This window comes from Phoca vitulina, unplaced genomic scaffold, assembly GCF_004348235.1.
Source record: "Phoca vitulina isolate PV1807 unplaced genomic scaffold, GSC_HSeal_1.0 scaffold82, whole genome shotgun sequence".
NCBI classification, from domain to species: Eukaryota; Metazoa; Chordata; class Mammalia; order Carnivora; family Phocidae; genus Phoca; species Phoca vitulina.
The window spans coordinates 2,368,095-2,386,276 of NW_022589785.1; the positions used below are offsets into that span (position 1 = coordinate 2,368,095).

General features: G+C 41.0%; 1 protein-coding gene across 4 annotated transcripts in view; it reads right to left on the bottom strand.

Moving 5' to 3' along the window:
* Positions 1-446: 446 nt before the first annotated feature.
* PITPNB (phosphatidylinositol transfer protein beta) overlaps positions 447-18,182 on the bottom strand; it is a 63,561-nt gene continuing 45,825 nt past the window's right edge. Inside the window, exons 9-13 of one of the 4 annotated variants that reach the window (XM_032394988.1) lie at positions 9,684-9,854; positions 9,085-9,195; positions 7,332-7,454; positions 3,672-3,757; positions 447-2,480 (exon numbers count right to left, since the gene is read on the bottom strand). In XM_032394988.1, coding sequence (XP_032250879.1) covers positions 3,710-3,757; positions 7,332-7,454; positions 9,085-9,195; positions 9,684-9,854 — 453 coding nt within the window. In that variant the 3' untranslated portion in view covers positions 447-2,480; positions 3,672-3,709. The remainder of the gene's footprint in view (positions 2,481-3,671; positions 3,758-7,331; positions 7,455-9,084; positions 9,196-9,683; positions 9,855-18,182) is intronic. The other 3 variants (XM_032394990.1, XM_032394987.1, XM_032394989.1) reach the window with 3 other exon arrangements.

An 18,182-nucleotide genomic window follows, 5' to 3' on the forward strand; every position in this document is an offset into this window, starting at 1 on the left:
AGGTGTCCCAAAACAAGAAGAGTGGAAATGACAAGGTCTCAGGAGAGGTGAAACGCGGTCCCAAACCAAAAAGCCACCATCTTCAAACAATCAGAGGCTGATGACAAAATCCTCACTGAGTGCTTCTAGAAATACTATGGGTTTTCCCTATTTTTCCCCTTGAAACATAATTTAAAAAAAAACACCTCTGAGACTGCCAAGAAATAACCCTTCTTTAGTTTTCTGCTTACTTTTAAAAGCAGAAAATTATCTAAGAAAGCAAATGTAACAGGTTAATATGGTATAGGCACATTTCATGAATAGGAGTGTGCAGTGAAAAATTTTTAAAAACCATGTTTTTCCTTTATTTTTCCCACAGTGGCAGGGCCGCACAACAGAGACTTCTTGAGAAAGCGGCAGAGAAGTGGTCCGCAGTGTGCTGAACCTAGACGTGGCATTGGGGAAACAACCACTCAAGCACACAAGTGGCATTTTGTGATCAAATTTATTTTTTGTTTCAATTTCATTTACTTTGTTTTACTGTAATTTACACAAGAGACTGCCAAGTAAACTAGATATTTTACATTCACCACGCATTCCCTCAAATCTCCACAGTTGTTAGGAAAACATTAGAATCCGTGCGCTGGGCATGGATTTCCATGTGCGCCCAAGCTCCCAACGAAGCTACAGATGCCAGTGAGAGTTCAGTCCATTGAAAGGAGAGGGCGAGACTCTTTATTTCACAAAATTAGCAATAATCTTCCTTGCACCACACTTTGCAGACAATGATTATGCTTTGACAACACCTATCTTATAACAGTGCCCAGAGAGTAAACATCAGTCTTGATCCTGAGTACACAGAGGACATATCTGACGTGGGGTTCGGAGCCAAGGCTAAGAGGGCATCGCGGTGCGGCAGTGATCCTCAACACCCTCGTCTGACTCACTGCCACCACCTCAGTGGGGACACAGGGCGTATGGGAAAATGAGGAGCAGGGCGGGCAGGACTGTCAGCAAATCAGATTACAAACGTGATAGGACTACAGGGGCCAGCGTGTTGCAGGAAGGACGAGAGGTTAAAGACGACAGTTTGTGACCGGAAGGCTTCAACAATATCTTTCTAGTCAAGCTTCCAGGACTGACGGGAGAAAAACCAGATTTGGACAGAGAGAGCTGATAAAAATCTTACCTAGCTATGGTTCCTTTCTTAAAGAAGGAAGGAGGAGGAGGACAAGGCGGCAGCGGCTGCCAGCCAGCACGTTCATGATGCTCACTCGTGACAGGTCCCAATGGCGTCCTACTAGAGAGCACCTCCCCATGGGCGGCGGAGCACTGGCCCCTCAGCGGGGCCTCCCAGGCAAGGAGACCGGCCTGTGCTGCCTCTGAAATTCTGCTATCTCAAAGGCGGCGCCTCCCCCTCGGGGTGTATTTCAATATGAAAAGCACAAAAAAACCAAAAACAAAAACAAAACCGTCACCACTATCTGTATTCTACCGTGTCAGCTGTGAGGAATCTAGATCATTTGCATAGTTTCCAAGCTCTAATTTCAGAAAACAGTCATTTCAGAAACAAGACTCCATGGAAGTGCTCTACTTCCAAAAGTTTTCCTACAGCCTACGATGCTATTCATTTCTTCATCAATTTCTTTGTTTGCCTAACAGGAGCCTGAAAATTGTATAGTGTTTATTATAAATCACAAACCATCATCTCCATTTTTGCTAGGTTTGATGTAGAAAAATATTGAAATTTAAAATACAAAAATCCAATAAAAACCAGAATTTTTTTTTTTTAAAGGATTTTTTCCCTCAGGGCAAACAAGTGAAAATTGGCTGGTAACTATACTCCTTACTAATAGACATTGTCCAATTTGAATTTAAGATAATAACCATCCAGAAATAAATCGTTATAAATACATTCAGAGTTTACATTCCAGATTCACTGGAATACCAAAAGATTTTGAATAAATTTTTCTGTGGGAGTCTGTTGCTTATGGGACTAAAATAAAAATTTGTAAGATTTAAAAGAACAGAAAGATTTAAAAGAACAGAAAAGTAATAAAAGGCTATATATATTGGTCCACAATTTGACATTTATGAAACATACCAGCTAGTATTACATTGCAGTCAATTTGTCCATTAATGGTATTACTCTGATAATTATTAAAATCTGTTCCAGGTATATATATTGAAAATATTTTCTTTTGCATTCTTGAAGATAGGTACAGTACTTTGGAGAAATTGTACTAATCCTTTCAGTATGTCTGTATGTACATATATACACACGTGTGTGTATCTTGATCTGTAGCTCTACATGCGTTTTACATACAGCTACAGATATATACACACACACATATATATACCCGTGGGTGGGAACCTGTGCGTGTGACTACATCATCACAAGCACACATCTGGGAAACGTCAACACTGCAAGATACTGGTCAGATTCTTCTTCACTCATCACTGGCGGCACTTGTTCCCCTCACTTGACCTTGATTACGTAACTGTAAAAAAAAGCGAAAGACAGGGCAATATTAAAACACAGAGACGCACAAAAAATGTTATCGTGTCACATACATTCTCCAGGGAAAAAAAAAAATCCTCAACATGGCAAAACTTTTGCAGAAAACGTACCCCAACTACTACATTTAAAAAATTTAATCTCTTGAAGATTTTGGTTTCACTATGACATAACATTTTGTTCCATCAGGGAGAAAATAAATTGGAAGTGCAAATAAGTCACAGAACTTAAAGAACTTAACAAAAGTAACAATAATTTTTTTTTTTTTACATGAACACTGTATTTAAAGACAGGGCTCTGGAGGAATCTGGGCAGAGTTTCTGCATTCTTATTTATACAACTACTTGTGTTCACAACTGAATACTCCACTTCTCCCCTGTTCGATAATTAAAGAGCAGGTAGCACAGTGAGGGGGCAGCAAAGAACCACAGTGAGTGAAGAGAGTGTTCTGTTTTGTTCTTTCCCTCAATACTGTAGCTCAACAGTAACAAAGGGCAGCAGTGGACTGTCCCTTTGTGTGTACTCATGCTGGTTTTGGTATGTGGGGTAGATTCTGAGGCTCTTTTTTCCCCTCGAGGAAAATCTTATCTGAGCATATAAATTTGTGTTAGGGAAATAAAGCCATAGAAATGTTTTATATTATAGTGAAAGCCAAAGTGTATTTATACATATTAAAGCTAACTGTAAAGGTAACTGAAGATTCAACGTGAAGGAAGACACTGAGATGTTCAGAAAAAATTTCAACTACAATGAATCACTAAGGCTGCCCTTCTGGAATGGGATGGAGGATCTCTGTTTGGTTTAAAATGCTTTTACGTATTTCCTTACTAACCATATATGGTTCTATTGAGAAATAGGTCAAATAACTGGCCATCAATGAAGAATCAGCTGGCTTCCAGGACAGCACTACGTGATGAATGAGTATGCCTGGCAGTTGGTCTCTGGCCCTAACACTAAGAACTAACTGGAGATTACTAAATTCAACCTGTTCCACAGATAAAACTCTTACAGAATAATAACTTAAGTGTTCCATGTCAATCTCTAAAATATGTATCTCTTTAAATTCTAAAAATTAAACCACATTTAATACTTAGTCTCTGCTCAGCAAGTTAACTACCCATTACCAACAAGGTATTGGTTTTTAAACATTCTTTTTACCCAGGTCTTCACTTACACAGTTTGATATTGTCTCTGACCCTACAGGGGACTCATCTAGACATCAGCAGCCGACGTGCCTCGGACGGAACCCTTCTTACGCATCTAAACGTAAAATAAAATCATGAGCTGCTGAAATCACAGACTCTAAATTGGGTTAGTAAGTGAAGGCAGAAAAAAGATCTAGGAAGATTGTGAATGACCGCTGCCTGTTCATAACCACATCCACACTGAGAATGAAGTTCTGAGGTCCCTCTAGTAAAGCTGGTTATGTAAGGAAAATCCTGCAAAAGGCTTTTCTTACAACAACACAAAAAATGTATATCTATTCTTGAATCCAGGAAACAAAAGCCTGCAGAATGATGGTATGAAATTATCAAAGACAGCCAAGGGTAAGTGAACCGTTGTTCACTAATACCATGTGAGAAAATGCCCTGATGGTCTGATTCACATTTTCCTAGTCCCTAGACCAGACAGGAAGACACAAGGTATGGCCACCTCTACTGCTTCTGAGACTAGAGTCCCTGAGAGGAGTTCTTTATGGGAAGTTTATTTAAAAGAGGGAGGACAAAAGGAAGAACAAGTGAGCATGGGAACAATGTACGAGAAACAACAAAGGACATAAGGATGCATCAGAAAGGACAGGCATTCGTAACAGCAGACCACAGACAATTCCAAAAAAAACTCAATGAGAAAATCAGAAAAGAATGGACAGAAAAAGGAACAGATGTAATAAACACATTTCTAAACCTCAACACTTCTCCCCGACCCCCAGAAGTGCCAGTTGTGAACAAACAGGCAGAAAGTTTACCCCCAGTACTTCTTTAGCAGCTGGGCCTTAAACCCGTATTTCTCTTTAGGATTCCAGGCAGGGGCATTCCTGTCATGCCTAAGCTTTCAAGATGCTGTTCCTTTTCTCCAGAGCCAAATCCCGTATGAGCAATATCCAAGTCTTAAAATATTTGCAAATTAAGAAGAGAATTACAATGTATCAAACTCTATCATCAGGTGTCAGGGAAACAGGACCTCAAGAAAAGGGGAAATCCCTGGGTGGTAGAGAAGACTTGGAAGTGTTAAGCCTCGTCATGAGGCAGGTGCTTTCTGGGTAGGCACTTTGGCCTGCAGACATGCTACTGCCCAGAGTCTGAAGACACTAACAAATCAACTGTTAGGGCTCGAAGCAGCAGCAATGTGATGTGGAATAAAGCACTCCCCAATGACCCAGAGCAAAATAACTTAAATGGGATTTTAAGTTACGATGATCAGCACAGAATGCTGAAATTGCCTTAAAATGTTTTTCAGATCTCTAATAAAGAAACGGCCATGTACCCCCAAACCCTGAACCAACAAAAGATTTCTACCAAATCATGCAGGAATCAGTCAGGCTGAGCCATGTAGGCACAACAACAATGATATCTTCTAATAAACGGGGCTTCCGTGTAACTACTTGTCTACCTTACGGACCTGCACGGAGAAGAAAGGAGCTGAGCCTGCAGGCCCTCGGCAAAAGATAGGAGCGAGTGTCCCCACCTCCTCATCGGGGCACTCACTGTGTTTACACTGGGAATGCTCTCTGTCCTGAGACTGAGAACTTGGGATGGAAGTAAGGGCACTCTCCTAAGGGAAGAGGTCCCAGCCAAGTTCTGTCCGAGAAGTCCAGAGGTAGGCAGGGTTCAGAGCTCCAACCAGGGAGGGCTCCATCCCTCACCCTCCAACCATGACCTCTTTTCCTCATGTTATGGACAGTCCTCTCAGCATAAAAATCAAAACCAGGGGCGCCTGGGTGGCTTAGTCGGTTAAGCGTCTGCCTTCAGCTCAGGTCACGATCCCGGGGTCCTGGGATTGAGCCCCACGTCGGGCTCCCTGCTCAGCGGGGGTCTGCTTCTCCCTCTCCCTCCGTGCTCATGCTCGCTCGCTCTCTCTCTCAAATAAAATCTTAAAAAAAAAAAATCAAAATCAAAACCAAAACTCCTTCTCGAGAGCTCAAACCAAGAAAAGTAAGTATGTTTTGTTTTATCTCAGCACTGGCAAATCCTTTTTGAAGATAGCAAGGCTATGCCGTGAGCTTAGTGAGAATGAGTGTCAGCACGCTGCTTTTTTTCTAATGTTCAGCTGAGCCTAGCAGCTCAGAAGGGCTGGGGACAGGGGCAGGTATCTCTGGGGCCTGGAGCACGTAGAGGGAGCAGAATCAGGCAAGGCAGGGGAGAAGGGCCTAAAACTGGGCAGGAGCAGGGGTGCTTCTTAGAGAAGGGCACTGGACTCTTGAAAAAGGGGAGACAAAAGTGGGAGAGGGGCATGGGGAAAAAAGGAAGTACCCATGACTTACTCTTGCCGGTTTAAATATTAGGGGCCAGCCTAAAACTATGGGGGTGAGGGAGAGCCCTCTATGTTTGCCATTCTATCACCCTACTCCTGAGATCCAGAACTCAGAGTCATACTATTAGTATGAGAAACGGAGGTCAAAGAGGCTTCTATTGTCTGGCCTAGAAACCGAACTCCAATTTATTATGTTGTCTCCATGGTAAAACATGTCCCAAATTCCAAAAAATCAACTTAAAAACTTTTGGAACAAAATCCATTCATAAGTTGGAGACTGCCGAAAGTTTACTTTCTGTATAAGATAAGGTTAAAACATTTTATTGCCTTATAAAGAAAGTAAGTCCTAGTCCTCTCAGAAGGTTTGTATAAAGCTAATTAGAAGCAGATCTGCTGTAATCACCAAAAGTAAGCAATTTTAAACACAGATTCTTTATGATGCTGTGTGCCAGACAAATAGATTTCCTTTTGTGCCAAAGAATGATTTGCCGCCATTCTCCTGTGATTAAGTGGGGGTCCTGCCTCACACACAGGCGTTTGTCAAACACTCCCGCCTGCAGGGCTTCCAAAACTGGGACTGCTGGCGGGACTCTGGATGACTGCATGGAAACCACTAGCCTATCCCGGACATTCCTTGGGTTCACTTGCCCCCAGGAGGGCCTTACTTTCAACTGAAAAGCAGTGTAGTCCGGAGCAAAAGCAAAACCAGATACTGAGAGGAAGTGGGAAGAATCCATCCCTGGCAGAAAGGGGGTGCCCACACGATGCAGCTGCCCTGCTCACTGGTGGTGGGCGGGAGCTTTAACTGTGAAACATGGCATGCTGACCTCCGGCCCAAGCATCACCTCAATTTCTGCCTAAAGCTTATGAAGAGCTAAGGATTCAGTGCTAGCTGTGGGAGGGAAGGAGGCATTTCTGGCATCTGTGACAGTATAGCTAGGCTTACCTTTTCTACAGAAGAGGGAAGTAGGACTTACTGTGCTAACATCAGTAACTTACAGTGATAACAAAATGAGCCAAAGGCAACTTGGTCTGATCAAGTGTATGCCTAAAAGGACTATGAACCAGGTACCATCAGAGAGAACTGATGCATGACAAAGAATACGAAACCACTGGGCATCTTAGAGGTAACCAACTCTAGATCAATAAAGCTCTATTCTGCTTTCATGGAAGATGCTCAAGAAAAGAGAAATCAGAACATGCGAGGGATGTTAGTGTCTAAGAAACCAGATTTTGATGAGGGTAAATATTAAAAAACGGCTTGTAATGACACTCTTCTTAATCCTAAATCTACACTTACTCAGTGCGCACACAGTTTTAGAGAGTGGCAATGAGAGAATTTGCACAAACAGGGAAGTCTTACTGTTTCTAGTTCTTTCTGAGTTTCATCCTCCATTCTCCTAATGTCTTCCATTGTCAGATCAATCCACTTGTCAATCCAACAAAAAAGCTGGCGATGAAAGTTTGTAAATATCCTTTTTTCTTGCTTTTAAAACAAAGAAGAATAGTAGTGTAAGACAGCAAAAATCTAAGATTAATAACATATTAACTTTCCACGTCCCAATTAACCCACGCAATCTCCATATACCTGGTTTGAAAAGGCCACTTTGTCGATTAGTGGCAATCTTAGTTCCATCCCATTATCATTTTATAAAACAAAAGAAAAAGAAAAATCTCCCTGTGAAATGTGAAACAATCTTTCCTTGCAAAGGTAGCACAATTTATCAGGAACGGAAAAAACCATGGCGCGCACATTCTGATCCAACATCAACTCCTGCTAGACCTGATCTATTTTTACCTTTTTCTAAATCTCAGTGACCAAAGGTCAACTCGATTTCTTCTACTATAGACTATCCACAGTCATTCTTCTCTGCAATTCAAAGGAATACTGTGAGGTTGAATATAATGTGTACTGAAACTAAAGAATCCTGGTTCTTTGGAATAAGATGTTTATTTAAATCAAGAATTATTACACACTCTCCATCAATTTTTATACTCCCGTATTACTGTCACTACACACACACACACAACCATGTACATAATGAGTGGTTTTAATTGCTGCATTATTTAAATTTTACTAAACTTTCCCAAGAAGAGAGAAAAATGCACTGAACAGTGAGTACTTTAATACTTTTGGACAATCTTCAACTCTAAAATTTTTTTCCACGAACAGAAGGGACTTCATCAATTACACGTGTGACGAACTGTTGTTAATCTATTACTATGATCCAAGAGGAAGGAAGGAAGCCAACATTTACAGAGTGCCTACCGTGGGCCAGCTGTAAGCAGGCCCAAGAGTAATCACAGTTTCCAGCACATTAGGACCCTTTTAAAAAAAATGTCAGAGCGGTTCCAGCTTAACAGCAGAAAAGTTATGGTGGAACAGATACAAGCAGTTGTGGGTTCAGAGGCGTACCAGGGGTTTCTTAATAATGGTAATAGAAGAAATAGTCATACTACAGGAAAAGTAGACATCGAAGAAACTTTTCATGTTCCCTATGTGTTTTCAACATGTGTACCTATTTACACAGCTCCAATTCTCCCCTTTCTAGATCAAATTGTCCATGTTACTTTCACTTTAATAAAAAAGACATAAAAAAGAGGTAATCAGAATTCGGATCCTCAGATTCTGTCACCCTAGGTTCAGAGTGTAACTATTCTCAGTAAGGACCTCTAAAGAAAACATCTCACGAGAAAGTGCAAAGTATGTAAGAAAGTGTATGTCAAGAGAGAGATGTGTGGAGGGGGTGAGTGAGTGGCCAGCTGGGCTGGGACAGAGGAGCCCCTCAGCAGGGAAGGCCTGGCCTCTCCCTCCAGCCGATGCCAGGACACCAGGTCCCCCATGCTGTACATGGAAAGGGCTCTCTATACAGCTGGGCAAACCATCGGGAAAGGACTTGGAACAAAAAACTCCTATGCTCTTCCCCAAAGAAAGCCACTTAAAACCTGCTGGCATTTGTCTTTGCTGTTTCTAGGGAGAAAAAAAAAGAAACACAGAGAGGAATTATACAGAAGCAGTAATTTTTACCTCATAAGTGAGAAAGAGCGGTGCTAACAGAAAATACCCATTAATAGCTACCTAAATTTAAGTCACTGCATTTTGAACAGCCCTTTACCTTCTGAATGAAGTTTTCTACTTTGCTTTGCAGTCCCCACCACTTGAATTTGATGGTCACCAGCTTATAGGCACACATCTGAGGACAGTCAGGGTTGTTTGCCAGCTCCTTCTAGATGAAGAAAATCGAAAAGGAAAAATCGTGACTTAAATATTTATGTTTTGATGAAAATTGACTGCTGTGTAACGACATCACAGACATACATGAAGAAAAGTACAATCTCGGATGTGTTTAATTCAGGTATCTGGAAATTCAAAATCATTTTAGCAAAAGCAGCGGTACTCCCCTGCTGCAAACCCTCCTTCCACAGATGAAGTTACTTCCTGGCTCTGCAGTTTAATAGGTGCATTGTTGGGACGCCTGGGTGGCTCAGTCGTTAAGCATCTGCCTTCGGCTCAGGTCATGATCCCAGGGTCCTGGGATCGAGTCCCACATCGGGCTCCTTGCTCAGTAAGGAGCCTGATTCTCCCCCTCCCTCTGCTGCTCCCCCTGCTTGTGCTCTCTCTCTGACAAATAAATAAATAAAAATCTTAAAAAAAAAAAAAAATAGGTGCATTGTTGTGTCTCCAACTACACCGTTCAGATTTCATATTAAATACCCAATGCGATCCACCTCGCGCCAACAGTGAGCTCGGGTGCGTCAGGATGCTCCTGACGGCATTATCGCGTTCCCGCCGTGGCTGTGCTGAGGCTCCACGAAGAACCGTCGGGAAGCGTAGTCGGCTCCTGTGTCTTCTAACACTGGCACAGGGAACGGCACTGTTTGTTAACTGAGGTTGTTACGGTAAAAAAAAAACAAAAAAGGGGGGCGACTATTAAAAAAAAAAAAAGGAACAAGGGAGAGAGGTGGGGGCTATCTGGATTAAAAGACTAAAGAAGTAATAAAATACAATGTCTATAATGTACTTTCAGAAAACATTAAAAAGCAATTAGAATTTGGAACTTCAGATTATGTCAACCTAGGTTCAGCCAAAAATCTTGTAAATATAATGCATTTGTGTAGAGAGAGGGGGAGAGAGAAGGAGAAAAGAGAAGAGGAGAGGGGACGGTGAAGCGCTAACAACTGGTGAATCTAGGTGGAGGTGCTCATTGTCTCATTGTTCTTCCCAGTTTTTTTGGTGAATTTTGAAATTTTTATTGTAAAAACTGGGCAGGGAACTGCAATCTATGTATTACTGCCCATTTCTGTGAAACTGAGTCAGGCTTCTGCTTTGGGAAGGTCAAGGCACTAGCATGTTTATTTTGAGGGATGGGTTAAGGAGGGGGTGAGCCAAGAGCTTCATGTGGGTCTTCCAAGGTGTGTGTGCAGGAGAACAAAACCCTCCTGGGCTGAGCCAGAAGAGCGCCTGGGACAGGCTCATGCCAGTGAGCAAGAGCAGACACGGTCCTGCCTCTGGAGCTCACGGTCTGCATGGAAAGGACCATTCGGTAAACACTAAGCCCCAGGGCTGGTGTACTTACAAGATGAAAGCTATGTCTCAGGACCCTTTTGCCAAGTCTGAGTAAAACAGTGTGAGCTCCGTGCTTAGCTGGGGGAACTCAAGGGCTTAATACATATTACTTCTCGCTCTCCTTTATTCTTTCATAGAGTAGGAATTACCAGTTTGAGTTTGCAAAACAATTTTAAATAAAATTTCTCAAAAGTGTACAAAGTCATGTGCAACACTATGGGAGCACTTTTTATAAACACTGAATTGGTGAGTGAAAAGAGAAATGCAGCCTTCTATACAAGGGTTCTTCCCCCTTCTTCACCACTGTTCTCAGCTTCACCCCACACTCAAGACGCTACAATGCCAGCATCGGTCACACTGTGTGCCATGTCCCTTCTTGTCAGCTGCAACCCATTCGCACATCCCACTTTCGGGAGGTTCACTGTCTGTGGCAAATACTCGTTCCATTCAGCCATATGTACATACGTGTAAAAAATCATGAACTTCTACGTCATGTTCTAAAACCTCAAAATTATTCTTCATTTATGCAATCATAGCACCAGACCACATTTCCCCCCAAATCCTCAATAATGTTCCAGTTTCAAGGGAATTCTAAAGACAGGATAGATGAAAAAATTCTTTCTTGGTATTATTATTAATATGATTCCACGTTTTATAGAGTCCTGCATGACTGATCAACTTTTCTCAGAAAATCTCCTGTCATAACATTTCATCCTTTTTTTTTTTTTTTTTTAAAGATTTTATTTGTTTGAGAGAGAGAGACACAGTGAGAGAGGGAACACAAGCAGGGGGAGTGGGAGAGGGAGAAGCAGGCTTCCCGCTGAGCAGGGAGCCCGATGCGGGGCTCGATCCCAGGACCCCAGGTTCATGACCTGAGCCGAAGGCAGATGCTTAACCGACTGAGCCACCCAGGCGCCCCACATTTCGTCCTATTAATGAGCTGGTACATGGGTTAAATCAGTGAGGTAGCACCATTTGCATTTAAATGAAAACATGATATATACAGCAAACTGTCCTTGTACAGGTGAGTTCTATGTCAACAGAAGAACTTGGTTAGCTGAGCTCCATTTTCCCTCCCATAAAAGAGTACTAATGTTAAAAGTCAGCATGGATGTGTATACAATCCCATACACTTTATGAACTTAATTCAGCAAGTATTAAGAGGGTGTCATTTACAACCCTATCTGTCCTAGGTGTTGCAGAGGACACAAAAGTGGCCAGTAGAGAAGAGTAATTACATGTGCATAAATAACGATAAAACCACTATCCTTGGTGCTAATGAACTCTACCAGAAGGGACACCTTTCTGTTGCTGTTGCTGTGGCCCTGGCCTGAGACATATTTGCAAACCGCCCCCCCCCCCCCAGCAGGCCCCACGCACTTCAGCTGGGCTCCTGTGTGTGGAAGTAGCCAGCCAGCCAGCCTTCCACAGGACACAACTAGCTTCTGAATGCCCAGCCTCACGGAAATTATCACAAGCCTGGCCTTTCACATATCATTTTTTTCAATAAGCCACGAGCCAGTGTTGAGGTACTCTCTAATCCAATGAGTGTCACTGAAAACCTTCATATGAAACACAATTTTGGTATATGAAGAATATAGTACTTAAACACCTGTTAAATGGTAGTGTTAGACTAGGAATAAGGGGACATGGGTTGCAGTTCCCATTATGCAAAGTAACTTTCTATGTAAGGCAGGCAGGACCCTTAACCTCTCTGGGCCTTACTTCTCTGTCAGTAAAAGGCAAGGCTCAACTTTTCATCCTCCACTGACGTGATACCAAAAGCAAGGATGAGTGAACTCAGTTTGTCCGGGGTTGGCGGTGGCCCAGTACTACAGGCGGTAAGCACATGTCCTTGACATCTGATAGCCTGTCTTGTCTTGCCATTTCCTTTAATTTTGCACTTTATTCTATAATGGGCTTAGTGCAATATCCCGCCCCCCCCATGCACTTGGGCTAAATTTTCTCTACGGCTGAGAACCTCTCATGCACCACGATTAGCCCTAAGATACCTTCCAGATGGAACATTCCAAGGTCCTATTAATTACAGGCTGCTGATCCCTTCGTTCTGAAACTCCGAATCATTGCACACCTCGTGCTAAACGAAAACCTTGGGTATTTCCAGCAGAACACCAACTCCTCAGAATTCTCCTACCATTTTATAAAATCAGCGGGATGAAGCATGGTTCTAATTAAAGAGTAAGCTAAATTTAATACAAATATGCCCATACCACACTTGGGCTCCAAGAGCAGAGCATACACACATGACTTCCAACAATTACCTAAGTCTATTTCTCATTCTTTCTAGTGACTCTGGCAGTCTGTTCAAATCAATTAAGGTAATACTGGTAATTTACAAACTAACACTGATCTATAAAATTTAGTTTAAGTGATGGGACAAAATGAACCTGTTCTCTGAACTATCTTCCCCAGATTTAAAATGTGTATTCCAGTCTCACTGGCTTTTTGTTTTCCATAAAACTTGTGAGTAACTATTAAAGAGAAGAAAAATTCAGGAAATATGTACCAATTAAAAAACAAACAAGTAAACAAAGAGCCTGCTGCCTTTATTTCTTGGCCTAATTCTCTATAGTATCAACACCTTACAGCATAAAGCACAGAGGTGACTTACAGAAACATAATCTCAAATAACCAGAGCAAAAAGCTGAGAACAAAGAAGTTATGTATTTTTTTCTTCAGTTAATATATATGTGATATTTAAGGTCTCATTCAGTTCTTAAAATGACTCACGCAATTCGCCTCTTATTTCAAGCTATGTATGGCCTTAAGACTAATGGTTAAATTTAAAAACGGCTTAAAAAGTCTCCACACTTAGGGGTACCTGGTTGGCTCAGTCGGAAGAGCAAGTGACTGTTGATCTTGGGGCCCTGAGTTTGAGCCCCACATTGGGTGTAGAGATAACTTAAACTTAAAAAAAAAAAAGTATCCATACTTAATGGTGAAACCAAAAATAGAGAGATTGCCTAGATGTGGTTAAGTAAAAGCTGAAAGAATACTTTTGGCACCATCTTCTTGGGGTAGAATCTGACCACACATCATTACAGAGCCTTAAAGCTGTTCGTTTCCTATGTATACCACATACCCTTTAACCTGGTAATTCCACTTTCAGAGATGTATCCCAGTTCATCAGGTAAGGAAACAACAACACTACGGATTTATTTATAATTGCAAAAACCTGGACTTAACGGTGAAGTACTTCATAAACCTTCCAAACAATGGGCTACTACGCATACAGCCATTAAAAACCGTCTTTTCAAAGAATGCTTAATAATGTTCAAAAAAAAAAAGGCCTAATATGAACAGAAACAGGTATCTGTGCACGGTATAAACACTTATTAACAAAACTACATAACTCAGGAAATATAACAAATAGCAATAATTATATGGTGAGACTATGATTTTTACTTTCTTCTGTGTACAATTATTTTCAAAACCTAATAAATATATATCATTTTGTAATCAGGAAAAAAACCAATATGCTTCAAAAATACACTACAGAAGTTTTTGCCCTAAGCTGAGTATTTTAGGACAAAGAATTACTTTGCCCTAAATTATCTGGGTACTATTTCAAATCTTCATTCTTCTTTGACTATAAACAATCTAAATGTTTTCCTGCTTCTTTTCGTTTTGATGTTTAATAAATAAAAGCTACACAAAATCAAGCTAAAAGCTAAATTAAGATTTAAATATCTAACTTTAGTCCGGTCCATACTACATTTTTCCTAATCTTAAACTTCTAAAGTAAAAAGGAGGTACACATGCAGAGTAAAATACGATATACTCCTCAGAGTTATTAGAAATATTCTTGTGAAAAAATGTGTAACTTTTAAAATGTGAACAGTCTCAACGGGGCAAATATTTGGGACTCCACATTCAGATGAATGTTCTAGGATCCACAGAACTCAAAGGAGCTCCAGCTTGTCTGCCCGGCTCTCAGGAGGCTCACTGGGGCCGAGCAGAACTTCCTCTCTAGCCTTAAACAATACAAATGTTTTCCAACTCTTTCCTCTTCCACCAGGTAAAAAAATAACCCCAAGGCAAATAAAGCCAAAATCCAAATTCAGATCATTCACACATAATTCCAACGCAACCCAAACTTAACATTTCCTAACCTAAAGCAAAACAGGATTCACTCTTTCCTAAACCTAGAAGTAAATACAATTATTTTGCTGATAAATATGAGTCGTATGTAGATTAAAGCATAAAAATTTAAAAGAACAATTAAAAATAAAAGGTATAGACTGTTGGTCACCAAAAGACAAGGACGGTCAGAAGTTTTAAATGAAAACCCTGAGCTAATTGAAGAACCCCAAATTATGACTCATCTCTACAGAATTTAAATTTCATCTGTAAAACAGCAAGCACAAGCTAGTTGCAAAAACGTTTCCAAAATTTTATTTAGTTTGTGTATTCACTGAATTCCTTACATTTCATGTTTCTAACCATAAATGAAACCCCCAAACTCAAATTGTGTTTTTAATTTAACGATGCGTATTAGGTTACTCTGAGGTATGCGGACTGGGCCTGAGGGAGAGTAATGTATACTGGAGCCACGCAAAAGAACCAAACAAAACGCAGCGTGTCTGACTGGAATGGTGAGCAATCAGGCCACGTTATCCACAAGAACTAGTTTCTTGTATCTGTGACAAACAAATATAAACAAATGTAAAAGACAATTAGAAAAAAGCAAAACAAACCCAAAGGCATTCTGGAAACTCATGTTCTGAAAATGTGGTCCTCTCATAGTTCCATGCTACACGGCAACTCCACACACACTTTTCCGGCTTAAAATGCGTTGGGATGAAGATGAAATTGGCATGTGCTCCAGTTAATCAGAATTAATACTTTGGAAGGACACAGCAGTTTCTGGTAGGCTCACACTGCCTCCATATTTTAATTTTTCAATTTAAGGCAATCTGAATGCTCAATTTCAGCTGTTGATTTCATAATGTAAGTTTCCAACCCAGATTTCACTAAGAAAGTTAAAAATAAATGCACTGCTGGGGCTGTTGCCAGTGCATCCATCAGTAAATATCAACAGAAGATTAGAGAATATATGTGAAGTATGCGTACTGAAATTTCAAGCAAAACCCAATTCCTCACTCAGCCATACCATTCCCTCAATTTTGTTTAGATTTTGGTAGCCATTTGGACAGACCTACAGTGGGCATTATATTCTTTGTAAGTACACAGCAAGTCCAACTTTGGTTGTGTTTTATTTGGTTTAAGGCAGTTAACTTGAATCCAGCAAATACTTACTAAGCCTCTCCTAGGAGCAAACCTCTGTGCTAGGCAGTGCCCCATTTAAGTAGGTCAGACACAGAGCCTATGGCTGAAAACTCAGTGTGTACCAGGGGACAAAGGAGATGGGGAAGGAAGACAGTGTGAGCACATAAACCACTACCCTGACATGAGACACACGAAGTACCATGAGAAAGGTCACCGACTAAGGACTTCAGTAGGGCTCAGAGGTGGAAGATTCCGTCTGACTGGGCAAATGGGAAATGTTATATGGAGTAAGCAAATGTGAAATCAAAGTTCAAAAGAGTAATCACAGGTTAAACTAGTTCCATGAAAATAAGACACGAAAGCTTCCTTCCTGTGGCAGGACAGTCAGTCACATTTTCCATGTCTCCAAACTTAGTGTTTTTGTAGCTCACACCCATTTTACTAATCAGAACTATGACATGTGCTTCGTGCTCGTGTCCAATTCCTTTAGGAGTGACACTATGTAAAAGTGACACCACAGGTTCACCCTTCAGATAATACTCATGAAGAAAACATCGTCCCCGACAGAGTCAGTAAGAACTCTGCAAGGGGCCCATCCTGTCAAATCACCTCTCGAACTCAAGTAAGGCACTCCACCTGTCCAAGCCTGAATCCTTCGGTGCTGCCTGAGAACAGAGGCATTCAGTATCCAAGATAAGGTTAGAACTAATCATGTATCACTCCTGGGGTGGTCAGCTTCTTGAAGACATGGAATAGCTTTTTTGGTGTCCTCTGTAGGTGTTGGGTAATTCATACATACCAAGTATTCATACATACCAAGTAACCAAGTGTTACTTATTTTTTATGATGTATTAAAAACCTAGTTTCCAAACCAGATGCTCAACAAACAAACAAAACAACCACGTTTTAAGGTCTGCTTTATTATAGATAATCCACAATGTGGTCTAACCAGAAACTAATTATTAAGCCTCTTTATGCCACCCACTATAGGTTTTTGAAAGTGAGATTATAGGGAGGGAACACGTTTTAAACATCTTCACATCCTTCCTGGGACTCACAGCAATATCTAGATGAAGACAGGAGAGCACCCTCAGTCTCTCTCCTTGGGGGGCTATCAAGTGTTCAGCAGCCTCTTGAGGACTCTTGGGCTGTTTTCTTGTCAACCTCTATCTCAAAGAGATTTCCACAACTGAGCTGTAACTTCTCCCACACAGTTATCAGGTTATAAATCACTCTATTCATATGCACAGAATCACTTCCATTCTTCCCATCCCTGGCCAACAGGACCTTGAAGTATCTTTACTTCAGGCCACTGACAAGCAAGGCTTCCACCTTCTTTCCACAGATGTGAGGCAGGAGGAGAAAGGAGTCCTGGTAGCAGGGCAGGGAACAAAAATTAGCGTCCCTATACCCCACAAAGATGGCTACCCTCCACTAGCTTCAAGGATCCAGAACAGCCTCTCTGGTAATTCAAAAATGAGTCTAAAGCAGGACTGAGCAGGTAAACAGCATGACATAATGTTATGAAAGCTCCAACTGCCAGAGCTTTTGCTCCAGAGTGGAATTAGAACATTAACCGGACATGCCTTTATGGTTAGAAAGAGCACATAATACACATATAAAGATAACATAAAAATCCCAATTTCTAGATCAGTATCTTTATTTGACCTGATCCCCTGTACCGCAATGTTCAGACACTAGATGGATCTTCGAGACATGTCAAGCACTCTAAGGGCCAGACACTCTGGCAAAGCCTCCTACAAAGACCTTCACAGGCCTAATTATTAACTACCTCATATACGTAGACACAGAAGCTTAAGTCTTCATGAGGCGTCTGGATTAAATGAAGAAAGAAATGAGGCCTTGCCATAGGATAAAAATGACACCATAATCTTCAAAGATGGTGTTTCAATTTGTTAAAATGACAACTTTTCAGTTCAGAGGAGGTAAACTGGAAAGCTAAAGGAATCCACATGTACGTTGTTTTTGATACACCATTAGAATAGGCAGCCATACCAATGTCATAATACACAACAAAGCCCCCAAAACCGAAAGAAACCAAAGCATGTACACACACACGCATGTGCATGCAGTGCCACAAAGAAATAAACATTTAAATCCATAAGAAATGCACAAATCTACCTTGAAGCAAAAATCTTTATCAGGTTATAAATCACTCTATTCATATGCACAGAATCACTTAAATGTTGAACCCTACATAACAAAATAGAATTCATGTGCTCAGATTTTAAAAATTATCTTTTCAGAGGGAAAATGAATATATAACTAAGGCCCGCATCTCTGGGTCTGTAGTTTTCAAAAAACAAAAGGTATGTATCATACCACAGGCAAAAAAAAAAAAAAAAAAAAAAGCCTGTACTCTAACCTAATTGGAAA